The sequence below is a fragment of the Musca domestica genome, unplaced genomic scaffold, assembly GCF_030504385.1.
Source record: "Musca domestica strain aabys unplaced genomic scaffold, Musca_domestica.polishedcontigs.V.1.1 48, whole genome shotgun sequence".
Classification (NCBI taxonomy): domain Eukaryota; kingdom Metazoa; phylum Arthropoda; class Insecta; order Diptera; family Muscidae; genus Musca; species Musca domestica.
In genome coordinates, this window is record NW_026712340.1 from 1,245,698 (window position 1) to 1,260,676 (window position 14,979).

Genomic DNA, 14,979 nt, shown 5'->3' on the forward strand with positions numbered 1-14,979 from the left:
TTTAAAAGAGAGATGTAATAATGAGAACCCGATAATGTGAAATTTATACTTCACTTTTTCCTAAAGTAAGGGATAGCAAAAGTGAACTATAAAGAAAAGATATAAGAACGGGCCATAGAGTTACAGCTCATGGCAGAGGAATGTTAATATAAAAACCACAATTACATGAACGAATGACAAATAAAAGTTTGAAAAATCAAAAAAAAATTGGTTTCAAAATTCTATTCCACAGATCTTATTCCAAAATTTGCATATTGCCTTTTGGGGTTTAAATCAGTTAACATTGATAAATGTGTGGTTATGATATCATAACAATTGAGGCATTTTTACAGAGTAGTCCTATCTTTGCTTCAAATACAAAATTTGAAACAATTCCGGTCTATAATGTCTCTAATACCATAAAAAGACCGAATATTGGGAGGTACCGTTATATAAAGGCCATACGAAGACGTGAACCTGGATAAGTTTTTTTTTTTTTTTTGTCATAGTCATGTCATGTAGTACCCATTAGGACCTTCAAATACGAAATTTAAAATAATTCCATTGAATAATGTGGGGTATACGACCTGCATAGGCATTTTTCTGTCATAGGTTGAAGTATCCATTAAGATCTTCCAATACGAAATTCGAAACAATTCCGATCTGTAATGTTGCTAAAATCATCAAAATATCGAATAATGAGAATATTGCGAACTTAACCTACATATTCGCAAAATACATATATGTGCAAAACGTTAAGGTGAGAATAGATAAAAAGCTATTTTAACTGGCTTAAAGGTGGAAATACATAAGGCGCTTATTTGGCTGGCTTCTTCGGAAATGAACGAAGGAGCCTAGGGCGAAAATCGAACTAAGTCGACCTAAAACTCCTTTGCTCTTCTACGAAGAAACCAGCCCATTGTAGAAGAATAGAGGTAGTCGCATCGACAAATCGTCAACCCGTTTTTGGAATTGAAAATTTTGAATGAAAAATTATTAAAATTAGTTTAAAAATTCATATTATAACAACCTCTGATTTGCATCGTATAAAAAAACATTTAAAAATCCATTTATTTTTCATAAAACATTTTAAAAATTTTGACATATCAATGTTCCCAAGTGTTGATGCATCTACCTATATTCTTCTACCATGAGCCAGTCGTTGACTTAAGCCAGCCAAATAAAAGCTTTATGTATTCCACCTTTAAGCTGGAAATACATAAGGAGCATATTTGGCTGGCTTAAGTCATCGGCTGGCTTCTTCGGAAATGAACAAAGGAGCCTAGGGCCAAAAACGAACTAAATCAACAAATCAATGTATTTCCACCTTTAGTCATCGACTGGATTCTTCGGAAAAGAACAAAGGAGTTTGGGCCAAAATCGAACTAAGTCAGGCTAAAACTTTTTTGTTCCTGATACAAAGGAATTTGCTATTTAAACCGACTGGGTTTTCTTAATCCTCTACAATGTAAACCAACCCAGGAAAGGTCTAATAATAATCCTAGCTAATGTCAGATTGATCAGACATTTTTAAACTGATTACGGCGAAGTAAGTTTTCATAAAATATAGCTGCTGTGGAATCGACACTTTGGGAAAGGATTTATTTGCAAAGCATGAAGAGCTGAAGAAAATAGCAAGCAAAACAGCGTCGAAGTGATTAAAAACCGGTTTAATTTTCAGGACCTTCGAGAGAGTTTTCGTTCAACTGATAACCAAGGTGATATCGCAATCAAAGGATATACCATTTCCAGTTGTTGCGAAGTCACGAAAACCCGGAGAATCTAGTAATCTTCAAAAAGTAAAATGGGCGGATGAAGAAGAAGAGAGATATTAAACGAGATTTTGGCTACCAAAGAGGTAAAACCATCCTTGCGGTGCAAAGTTGTTATTATTGTTTTTATTCTGTTCCACTCATTCGCTGATATTAAACTCTAGTTTCACACCATCAGAGGGTCCTCTGTGTATCATATTAAATAAATAGGCAATGTAATGAGCTCCTTCAATCCCATGAGATATCCTGAAAATCTAGGTGAAGAGGTATTTCATTCGCAGATGATCTTTGAGGTAAATATTCGGCTTGCAAAATTGACGGTGCCTGTATCAAAGCACCAAATTTATAAATGTATAGAAGACTCAACTATAAACCATGTACAGGTTATCTATCTCCAGGTTATCTATGAGATCAATATTCTACCACTCCTCCAATTTTAATGGTAACTTGCAAAATTTACGGCCCCATGAAGACCACCAACATTAAAGATTCACTCCTGCAACTCTTATGTACAGTAGCTTTTCTCTGCAGTCCCGGCACTGGTAATTGCAAAATGTACCGCTCCTTGTGAAAGAATGGCTATGTCATCCCAAAAGTATGGTTGCGTATCCCATTTAACCTCTGTCGTCTTATACTTTAATTGCAGTTCTTATAACTCTTTAGGCCTTAGCTAATTAAATGCCACAATAATTTTCCCATGCATCTATATTCGATGTTTGTTTTAATCTTTATTTTAAAATTTTTCATCAATCCACTAAAGTGGTGTAACCATAGTCTTTACAACTTGCTGTAGGGGTATGAAATGCTATAAAATATTCCATAAACTCACACACATATTCACGTAATTTATTTTCCGAAATTAATAACAAAATTTCTTATCTTGCTTGCATTATCACTTATCTCTTTTTGGGGGAAGAAAAATAGCTTTTGCACTGGCCAAACATTGAAAACAAACAGCAACGTTTTTTTTTTCGCCAAACAACAACAAATCAAACGAATGCGTTTCACATTAAATTTTTTTTAATATAAGTTTTATTATCAAAATATTTCACAAGCATATAAAATGCCAAGAATAATATAAAAAAAAACACAACAAAAGAATTCATTAAATTAAGACATTGAATGTTGTTGACAAACGACGCTGTCGTCGTAGAAAAAACTACCTCTGCAATCTTTGTATATTTCTCCAAAAAAAAAAAAAAAGAAAAAACGATTATATAATTATTTAAAATTGTAGTTCGTAAATTTTAGTATCAGTTTTTCATTTATGTGCAATAAGCTCTTGAGGCAATTGATTTTAAGGACCATTGACATTGCAAGTTAAGGTTAAAAAGGTGATGTTTGTTGTAAAGAGGAAAGCACGAGTACCGTCTTTTGTTTAGAACTTTAAATGGACGGCCGGCCGTGGATCGTTAGCATGTGGTGGTGGTCGGGGTGACATTCACTTGCTCAAGTTTTCCAAGAATTTCTTGTGGCGCTGAATGGCCTCTTCGTGTTCCTTGATTTGTTGATGATGGAATTCAGCTTGATGGATTTGATCGTTCTTCAAACGTTCCAATTGTTCTTTTTGCTAAAGGGTGGGAAAGCAAATGTTTACGTTATTTTTATAAAATTGTAAAGAATCAGGTAGAGATGGTAAGTTAAAATTAAAGTCAAAATTAGAAGGAATTATTGTTGCAATATCAAACATATTTTTTTTACAAAGTGAAACCGTGGAATTTGAAATAGAATATTCTTACTTAAACCTATGGAAATCAGACCACAGATGGTTGTGATTTTTGAAGTATCGATTGACCTAACGCGATTTTTAATAGATTCAGTGAATAGAGCTATATTTTTTGTAGAGTAATTTCATATTTAATTCCTATTATATGTTTTGAACGAAACTTATTAAATAACCGGCCGATATCTTTCAATGTTACTTAACATATCGCCTGATAAGGTCTTGAGTGATTCATTGCGAACATATAATTCCTCATAATATCTCAACAATTATCAAATTCTAATCAACTATTTTGAAAAGAGGCTTTTGTTGTTTGGAACAAATTTCTACAAATGTTACATCAGAAAACATAAGTTAGGAGCAGAAAAGTATAGGCATTAATCAGTTGGAATTCCGCCGAAGTTATTTGTTCTTTCAAAATTGTATTAAATTAGGTTTTGTTGTACTTCTAAAATCAACGTTTTGAGAAAGAGCCACCAATCATCGTCAGTTCCATTGATTTTTATCTAGGAACACTTCTTTAGAACCAAGCAACGAACCAGAAAATAAAGTTTTGGTATAGCTGCTAAATCGTACAACCGTGCTTATACATTTTCTATTTTTCTTCTCTTTATAAATATGATGTGTTTCTGACCCATTTTCCAGAAATTGATTGGAGCAAAATACTCTCATGTTGGGTCTCGTTGCTTGCAACGGTAGAATAGCATTCATATCTGCGTGTCAGGATAGATAGGAATTGTTCAAAAGCAATTGATGGGGGTGAGAACTCCGAGGACGGTATATAAAGGTTGAGATGAAAAAACTGCAACCAACTCCAGACTGCTGTCATTTCTAAGTCACTCGTCCGACATCTGTTAAAATTATTCCAGTGACAGCTCATTATATTGTTTACAAGCGTACAAGAGCATGTTGGCGCGAGTTTTCCAGGAAAAAAGTTATTCGTGATAGAATTCAAGCGTGATAGTGTGATTTCTTTATATTTGGCTGGAAAACTACAGGTGGCTATCGTTAGAGCACTCCAGCATTTAAATGTGAATAAATCGTTTGTGTCTCGTACCATCGCTCGTTACCGTGATACTGGTAGCGTAGCCCTAAAATGGCTCGTGTGCTGAACATATCGCAATATTCCAATCGGAAAATATTGAAAAATGAGCTCGGGGTTAAGCCATTGAAATTCCAAAAAGTGCAAAATCTTACAACGCAACAGAAGGAAAATAGACTCTCAAAAGAGCTAAAGAGTTGCTTCGCTTGGCCGAAAGTGGTGAACTGCCGAATTTGGTTTTCTCCGATGAGAAAACATTCGTTATCCAGCAGTTTGTAAACCAACAAAATGATCGTGTTTACTTGCTAAAGAGGTTAGCTGAAAATGTGCACCTTCGGTTGGCCACCAGAACTCAAGCGCCGCCCATGGTGATGGTGTTGGCCGCCATAACAGCCGATGGTCTCTCTACTCGTATTAATAGACCGTGGCATCAGAATAAATGACGAATATTATAGCGAAAATATTCTGGAAGGTGTATTAAAGCCTTGGGCATGCAAACATTTTGGCCGCAGACCTTGGAAATTCCAACAGGACTCAGCACCATCGCACTCAGCACGCGCCACCCAAGAATGGTTACAAAATGCGGTTCCTCGCTTCATTTTCACCGCACAATGCCGACCAAAATCTCCTCATCCGTTGAACTTTTGTGTCTGGAGTAACCTCAAGCAAGTGCTTCGCCGGGCCAAAATACCGCAGAGCAACATTCGGTGTGACGGTTTCATTGGTCGTTTGAAGGCCACAATTCGTGTCAAGGTGACCAATTCGAACAAATCTAAACTTATTCTAAAATTTATTTCCAACATTTTTTGATTCATTCAATAAAATTTAAAACAAAAATGTAAAAATTATGGCGTTTGACTAACCCCCCCCCCCCCCCCCTTCCATTGAAGAACGTGGATACCTAGACAAACCAGGGTATTTGGGTGCAATTACGTTCAGGATGGCGCAGCTCTTTCAATGTATATTGGACATATTATAGAACTTCTAATGGCAATGAAATAAATATTCCTATTCACAGGCAAAGGCCTTTTTCTATTAAGTTCTTCGAACATGGTCTAAGCACCATACTTTACACATATGGACCTTACAGTATCAAAACTTAACATGTTTATGCTTATAATCCTAACATTTTTAATCGGTTATTCAAATTTGTGTATGGTTTGTTTACACAGAAAACAATTAAAGGGTAAAACCTGTATTCCTGATGGGATTTAACGGGTTTCATTTATGAATCTATCGAAAACCGGCTATGCAAATAGATTCACATATTAATCCCCACTAATAGGCGTTTATTCAAAACATTCCTACCCCTTACACAATTTCTTTAATTGGTAATTTTGCTTGAAATAGTTTCAATTGAAACTACCTGTCCAGTCTATAACAAATTCATACTGATTTTTCTTTACAAATTCCTCGACTTTAGCACTTTTCCATCATAACACATATTTATGGCGTATGATAAGAACAGAAACAAATCTAATTGTTTGTCGAAATGTTCATACATATGTATACATATCTATTATTTCAACGAAAAACAAAAAAAACGACTTTTGAAGTGCCTTCAATGACATCATTTGCCATAACAACGAATGGACAAAACACAACTAGAAATTAAACATAAAATTCCTCTAGAACAAGGATTAAAGGTCCTTTGAAAAAGGGTCTAAAACGAGTATATCCAATATGAATTGTACTATAATAAAAATACATATATTTAATAAAGAATGTAGTAAATCAGTTGCAAAACTTACTTTCTTGTAGAAGTACTCCTCCTCGCGAGCAGCTTCCATTTTGCCAAAGCTACCACCGGCTTCGCGGATAGAACCGCCACCACCACCTCCTTTACCGGCACCGCTGCCCAAATCCCCCAATTGGCTGGAGAAGCTCATTTTAGCGACACTGCAAAATACAAAAACAACAACCAAATGAAAAAATAAACAAATATTCGACGATTAACAATAACAAATAAAAATAAATTTCTGGCACATTTTGAAATAAACATGCTAAATAATTGCACAAATTAGACATACACAACTTCGATAGAATGGAAGGTCCTCCCCACCCCCTCGACTCCCTCTCTAACCGCTAATCAAAGAAATGTTATTTGAAAGACAAAGAAGATATGAAATTATTGTTTTTGTACGTTCGTTCATATGTGGCACCTAGTGCCTGTGTGTGTGTGTGGCTGAATGTGTGTCCATTTCTTTTTGCGTATTTTCACTTTTTTTATACTAGAAGTTTCAATATTTGTTTGTGGAAATTATTAATACAGCCAGCAAGTCAACATTAAATTGCTTAAGATAGACCAGCACAAAAGGCATACAAGCACAAACAGTGAAAACAACAACAATGAGGATGGCTGTCTGGAACACTTGCCTCCAGTGCTTTGAAAATATAATAATTATACACATGTATTTAAAAGTAGTAAAATATTTTTTAATACTCACTTCAAGCCACTTGGATACAAACGCAAACTACGTCTAAGCATGATGATTAATAAACTGCAATTAAATTAATAAAAATCAGTTAATATTGCAAGTACAATTTTCCCAAGATATTTAAATTTTAAATAAATTTAATCAAAGAAATAGTCTTGATATTTCATATTATTAGCTATCTTACTTTCTTTCCTTCCAGAAACACAGACGATCGAATATTAATACTGGATGTTAAGTGTAGACTGGACAAGACCGGCATAAAAAATTATTTGGAATTGCAAATTAAGGAGAATGTTGGCAACACGACATTAGTTGCCAATACATTAGTTGGTAACACACTCAGCTTCGATTAATCGAAAATCGAATTGGCGGATGGATGAATGTGAGATTCACAAACGCTCTGTTCGTCACAGCTGAGGCAGTGAGCAAACCTCTTTCTCATTAACTTTGTTATTATCTAAAATTACTCTTTGTTATAGTTCGCATGACAAGCAAGTCTTTTAATTACTATGTGTTAGAAAAGAAGAATATAGTTCTGAGTATTATGTTAACTACCTACTTTGTATGTTATCAATTTATTGAAAAGAAGAAGACTCAAATAAAATATGCTATAAAATGAATGTGAGATTTTGCGAATGAGTTGGAATTGAAGAATTTCATCGAAGCTGCTTAAGGGTACAAGTACACAAAAAGCTTGATGTCATGGCTAGGCATATTAATGTCAAATTATAATGGAAAACGACGACAGGATTTTAGTGTGGCTCTGTAATCCCTTTGTGAAATATCACAAAATAAGCCTAGCCATGACTTCAAGCTTCTTATATACTTAGCCCTTAAGACTTGGAAGTTCAGGAAATGAACTAGAGTAAAAATGGTGAAATCCTGAGCAGGGAAAACAACGCATAGTTGCCAACTTTTACTTTGCTATTGTTACGTTACCAACACTCATTACAGTCAAACTTTTCTATAACGCACTTTCGTTTATATAAATGTAATAACAAAAAAAATGGAAAATACAAAAACGGTTTTGTATTGTGTCTAGGATTATGGATTATGAAAATGGATGATATAGCCGCCATATGTAGGTAGTTACCTCTCAAGGTGTAATTTGCTGTCAAAACACGATTTTTTCTTTTTTTGGGATCCACAAGAATTTGACATAAAGAGAAGGCTTAATTAATGTGGAAATATAAAGAAAGTTTTTTACTTGCTTAAGTCATCAGCTAGCTTTTTTCTAAAAGAACAAAGATTTTTAGGTTGACTTAATTCAATTTCGACCCATAATTAATAATAGTACTTATGCCCTACGCTTCTTTTACGAAGAAGCCAGCCAATGACTTAAGCCAGTAAAAAAGCCTTCTATGTGTAACAACCGTGTTCCAGAAAAACAAATGAAAAATCGATGTGTTGATCTTTAAGTGGCGTGGCTAGTATGCTGGCATAAAGCGCAGCAATGGCTCGTCGGATCGGTTGGTTCTTGCCACTTGCAGACTTTTCGGTTGCACAAACAAAACCAAAATCATACCGGACTTGCAAAAAAAATTTAATTGGGTAAAAGGGACCAGAGATATGTCAAAGAAAGAACGCAAAAGAACTTTCATCAAAACTACACCAAATCCAAAACTCATCTTAACCTAGTTTATTCCTATAGAAACAGCACTCCTAGCGGCTGACCAACCAGGATATAGCCCTTCCTCCTAGAACACCTCTCGCCATGACGTCTGTTAACCTATGACGTCCCATATTTTCCCCTTAAGTTACGGCTTTCAAATATACCCACCACCTTTTTAATAGGGCTTAAGCCGAAGACATTTTTATACTATTTTAGATATTCGGGCAAAGAAACAACTTCATTCATATTTCGAATCGAAATTAAACATTCAATTAACAATGAATCATGAGAAAAAAATTCAAGAACAAAAATTTGCAAATATTCCAAAATTGATTTCCATTTTGTCTTTTTACGTTTTAATGGCAGGCACCAAGAGTGTGGAACACTGACGGCAGCTAGTGGCTGAGGTTCTTCCCAAAACGTATGTATGTACGTACAGTTAGTGTTTTAGCTTTTTAATTATATTTCTGGCTCAGAACATTAATAATATTTTTTTTCAATTTCAGATGAGGACGAACCAAAGAATGTACGTCGATTCCACATTAAATCGACGAGCTAAACTTTCTTCATAAATAAAAAGTTTATAACTTTTAGCCTTTAAGTCTTTTAAATTGAATTTAATTGTTTTATGGTTAAAAAATGTTTGTATTTTGTATGTTTTTTTTTGTTTCAATAAAAAAATGAATTCAATTTTCAACTCGATATCACTAGAACTTTGTAAATTTTTCTTCCTTCGGTTTCTCGGTGCCACACGTCCAATCTTCTTCACAGGTAAAGTAAAAAGAGAAGATTTTTGCCATTTTCTTGATTTAATTTTTCCATTTTCTTTTTAAATTATACCCCCTTATTCACTTTTAGGTAATTCGACTAATCAGCTGGTTTCTAATAATGGTTGGCAACATTCTTCTTCTTGTTATCAATTATTTTCATGGTTACCCCTCTAAAAGGCGCACACCACATATGTACATGCACCTTAACTTTAACCTGTAAATTGTTTTCACCATTATCTTGGACAACGCCATCGCAGACGGTTGCTTTCGCAAGAGTAAAGAAGTGTGAATTTAAGTGCAAATATAATAAAAGTGACGCCATCGATTTTTTTTTTAAAAAAACGCATTCATTAAAAGAATTCGAAATTCATATATTCATATGAAAAACATTAATAAACTTAATTTAAAGCTTACGCTTTAAAAGAAAAACTTGTGAATTTTAATAAAGTGACGCTTCATAAAAATTACGCATTAAATGAAACATCGAATAAACTATACTTATTAAAATCAAAATACTTATTGTGACGAAAATACAAAATCTGACTATAAACTGTTTAAAAGTGTTATAAACTAACAACAAAAAATTTCTATTTTAAAAAACTTTCATTTTTTCAATTGTTTGAAAATAAGTTTTTGCTAACCTCGTGTTTGAATTTGTGAAACATCTTAACATTGGCGTCGCTGTACCGTTCATATAACGGGATCTCTGTGGCGTCAGTATACAGAAACTGACGTACAGAATAGCACAAAGCTAAAATAGTGAAAACTACAAAACTACAACATGGAGGAGGACGTGGTCCTCCCTCCACCTCCTTTGTCGCCGCGTAGGCAAACCACCAAAATAGAAAAACCAAAAACAAACCGTAGCAGAAGTCGAAGTGGAAGTAGAGTGGACGATAACAAGAAGAAAAAATTGGAAGATGACGATCAACAGGGGAGGCTAGCGAAAAGTGATGACGCACCAATCAGTAGCCTTAGTGAATTCATCCCAAGTAATACAGGTAACATCTCTACAGGTAAGACCCCGCAATTAATGGTTAACAGGCCTAACAATTTTAATTTTTTTTATGATCAAGACCATAAAGGTCCCTATGTCGTGTATATTGACAAAATCAGTAAAGATAATGATCGAGTAGGAATAAATACAGTCAGTTTAACGCGAACTATATTCAATTTGAAAATTCAAGGTGTTTTGGATATAAGGAAAATTGGTTTCGGACGTAGTAAAATATTATTAAACAGTGCATCAAATGCTAATCTGCTGGCAGACAATAATACCCTAATCCAAATGGGTTACCAACCTAAAATTTTTTCGCATTTTGTTTCCAAAATTGGCATAATCTTTGGCATACCGGTAGATATTCCTGATGAGGAACTCTCCGCCGCTATAAGTTCCGAAATTCCTATAATAAAAATGATGAGAGTGACCAGGATGGTAGAAGGAACACGTTTGCCTACCCAAAGAGTTAAAATATGGTTCAAAGGTCTTAACCTACCACAAACTGTCAAAATCTATGAATTTCACAGAAAAGAGGTCAAGCATTTCATCCAATTTGGTAGATGCTATAGATGCTATAGACATGAACATACGGCGGAACACTGCAAACAAAAAATAGAGTCATGTAAACGTTGTTTTTCTCCTCATGAGAAAAATGAGCCTTGTGCTGAAAAAATAATCTGTATCAATTGTAAAGGTGATCACAGCCCATTGGAAAGAGGCTGTCCTGCCAGGCAAAGAGCGTACGAAACCAAAAGAATCATGACAATAGAAAACTTGTCCAAAAAAGAAGCTAGAGAGAGATATGCAGGTCATTTTAACTCATATAGCATACTCGATGAGGACATCGACAAAAATTTCCCAACACTAGAAAGGTCCAACAAAAATTCTAAACACCCCAGTGGCAACAACAACACCATTAATAATTACACTGAATCAGCTAACTTCATTCATGCTAGATCATCATATGCAAGAGTAGCGAAAGTTAACAAGAATAGAATTAGAGAGCAGGAAAATGCTAGAAAAAATATGAGGGAGTACAAGGATGCTTTGGAGGAAGGGGAAATTTACTCCTCCCCCAATGGGTCACAAATACGTAAAACCCAAGAAATTCTAGACACTGTGCTAAACAACATCAATGAACTAACATCCGAAAAAATAGGTAAGTTAAACGAAGCACAATCAATAACACTTAAAAATATTAAAGATAAAATCTTAAACGAAATACTTAACATTGATGTACTTTTGGTTAATCCTAACAGGAAACCTAAAGAAACTACCAGTATTATCCAGGAGATTATCTCCTCCAATTCCAAATAATCTATTATGACGCTTAAAATACTGCAGTATAACATACAAAGTATAAACAAAATTGAAAATAAAAACATCCTTGAACTCTTTCTTGAGAAAGAAAAAATTGACATAGCTCTTCTAACCGAAACTTGGGTCAGAGATGAAACAAGTACCAATCTTTGCAACTACAATTTTTATGGAAAAAAAAGAGACGATGGCTACGGTGGTGTGGGCATCTATATCAAGCGCAAATTTAAATACTCACTCATTAATTTTGATAATGAACATGAGGTAATTGGAATCTCTATAATGAATATCAAAAATCCTTTCAATATTGTAGTTGTTTATATACCTCCTAATACTAATAGATCTAATTATATAGACATAATTACAGATGTTTTTCAGAAAATCAACTGTCTTAAACATCCTACCTTACTTGTGGGTGACTTCAACGCTAAATCCATTTCTTGGGGAAATACCCACACCGATCCCTTAGGGGATGTGCTTGCCAGGTTCGCGGATATTAACAACTTCTCATGTCTCAATACTGGAGAGCCCACTTTTGTTTTAAATAATACACGTTCAGCCATTGATGTCGCTTTTTCCAACAGTACTTTCTTCAACTTTTCTTGGTCAGTCAGACAGAACAAAATTACAAATAGTAATCATCTACCTATCATTATTGAAACTTGCAACAAAGTAGCCATTAAAAATAGTAAAATACTGCATAAAGATAACCTCTACAATGATATCAAAGGTATTATTGTTGAGGACAACTTACAACAAACTAATATCAAAATAAACCAAGCCATAACCCGGAATACAATTGTGGTGGATTCGAATAACAAATATGTTCCCAAACCGTGGTGGAACGCCCAGGTGAATGATCTATATAATGAAAGAGCTGCACTCAGAGAAATCTATCAAAAAACCAACTTATTCACAGATGCCTGTAATTTAGCGAGAATAGAAAGGAAACTTTACAATCTTATAGCCAAATTAAAAAAGAAAAATCTTAAAAAGTTACAAAGCGACATATCTGGAAATGTTCCCATCAAAGAAGTATGGTTTAAAATGAAGAATGTCAAAAAATATCAGAAAATCAAGTCACCCAACAATACCTGGAGTGATGAACAGAACGAAAACTTTTTAAAACACATAACTAGTTCTTCACGTAGCTGTTCCAAACCAACTTCTGTTGTTTTTGGTAATATTGGCACAAATAAACCGGAACTTCAAATAAGTGACATGGAAAGTTTTCTTGTCAAAAGGAACATAAATTCAGCTCCTGGACCAGATCGAATTTCATACAACATCATTAACAATCTGGATGCTTCTGAAAAAAATAAATATCTCAATGTGCTGTTGCAACCATGGAAAGATGGCTCATTTCCGAGTGAGTGGCGCAATATTAAAATAGCCCCTATACCCAAACGAAACAAAGATTTATCCGACGTTAAAAATTATAGACCGATTGCTCTCATGTGTGCCCCACAAAAAATACTTGAAGCTGCGATCAAACCTTTAATATTAGAACACATAGAGACTAAGAAAATAGTTCCAAAAAGTTCTTATGCCTTCTCCTTGGGTAAATCCACCACAAATTGTATAAATGACCTAGTTAACACCATTGAAATTCACAAGAAAAACAAAAATACTGTTGTTGGTGCCTGCATTGACATCGAGAAAGCTTTTGATAACACCGATATTGGTAAACTAGCATTAATCCTTTTTAAATCAGGACTCAACACCCATATCATAAAATGGATCTATGATGGCATGTCACAGAGAACATTACTATTGGGTAACAAATCCATATCAGTCTGCAATGGAATTCCTCAAGGCAGCGGTTTGAGTCCCATACTTTTCAACATCTACACGGCTTCGCTACACCAAATAATTGACGATAGCTGCAATCTATTTCAGTTTGCTGATGATTTCTTCATCATCTGCCATGACAAAAACATCAACAACGCCAAAACTATGCTGCAAAGCAAGATAAATGATTTTCAAGAATTATGCGATAAATTATCCTTACACTTCAACATGGAAAAAATTAATACTGTCCACTTTAGCAGGAAACCTCAACAACTAGGTATCATCATTAACAACATCAGACTAAATCAAACAAATTCAATCAAATATCTTGGGGTAACCATTACATCTAGTGGTTCAGCTAAAGTACATATGAATGAATCAACATCGGCTGTCAAATCTAGTTGCAAGTTCTTAAAAATTTTGAGTGGTTGCAAATTTGGTATCAATCCATCTAGAGCGTTGCATTTTTACAAAGCATTTGTCAGATCCAAAATCGAATATGGCGCATCATCCTTATCAAATTTAACAAAAGAATCCGAAAATAGACTCAAAACATGCATTCAAGAAAGTCTCAGAAAAGCCCTTGGACTCATAAGATCAACTCCTACCGCTATTATCTACAATTTATCATGTGAACTACCTCCTAGCTACAGATTTCAACTTGCTACTGCCAAGGAGCTTGCTAAATGCGTTGCTTTTAACCTTCCTGGTGCTGAAATCATAAGAAATAATACAAGCATAAATACCAGCTATGCCAAGGTATGGTCAAAATTTGAAAATATATTATCAGATATTGCTAGTACTAAAGTCCAGGGTTCAAATTCTTTGATAATTAAAGTTGACACTTTCTTTTTCAAGGGAACCAACTTTAAAAAAGCAGAAGCCAATCACGAAATAATTACCGCAATTGCCACTGAAAAAATTAATAATCTTAGGAATGCCGGATATGAGATTTTCTCCACTGACGGTTCAGTCAACAACAATGCCATTGGGGCTGCTTTCTACCATCTTAATACAAATACTACAATGTCTTTTTGCGCCTCAAAAAAACTATCTTCAATGTCAGCCGAAGTTCTAGCTTTTCTCAAAACAGCTGAGTATGCAGAAAACAATGAAATTCAAAAATTTGCCATTCTTACTGACAGCTTAAGTGGTATTCAGGCCATCAGCAACCAAAAGCATAGAAATTATTTGATTGATGCTTTTATAAACAAGATTAATAGTTTTGCCACTGACGTACAAATTCACTACATTCCTGGTCACTCCAACATTCCCATTAATGAAATCGTTGATATAGCTGCAAAAAACGCAATCCAGAATGGAACTAGTCTTGAAATTCCATGGCCCCTAGCGGATGCCATTAATCAAATATCGAATATACTCTGGGACGAATGGAGCAGCGAATATCATTTAATAGCTCAAAACGGTAATTCTCATTTTTATAAAATCTTTCCTTCTTTATCCAGAACACCTTGGTTTAAAAATTGTAAATTTAATTCCTTTTCTCAAAAACAGATAAATCGTGTACTTAGCGG

General features: G+C 34.6%; 2 protein-coding genes across 2 annotated transcripts in view; one reads left to right on the forward strand and one right to left on the reverse strand.

Annotated features, from left to right (window-relative positions):
- Positions 1-14,979, forward strand: part of LOC101891682 (activin receptor type-1) — a 174,920-nt gene that overhangs the window by 129,642 nt on the left and 30,299 nt on the right. The window lies entirely within an intron of this gene.
- Positions 2,761-7,252, reverse strand: LOC101890804 (ATPase inhibitor mai-2, mitochondrial). The gene is made up of 4 exons (XM_005175949.4): positions 7,139-7,252; positions 6,964-7,017; positions 6,268-6,415; positions 2,761-3,321 (listed from the first exon to the last, which is right to left on the reverse strand). Exons 2-4 carry the CDS (start codon positions 7,002-7,004, stop codon positions 3,193-3,195), a joined length of 318 nt encoding a protein of 105 aa, XP_005176006.1. The 5' UTR covers positions 7,005-7,017; positions 7,139-7,252; the 3' UTR covers positions 2,761-3,192.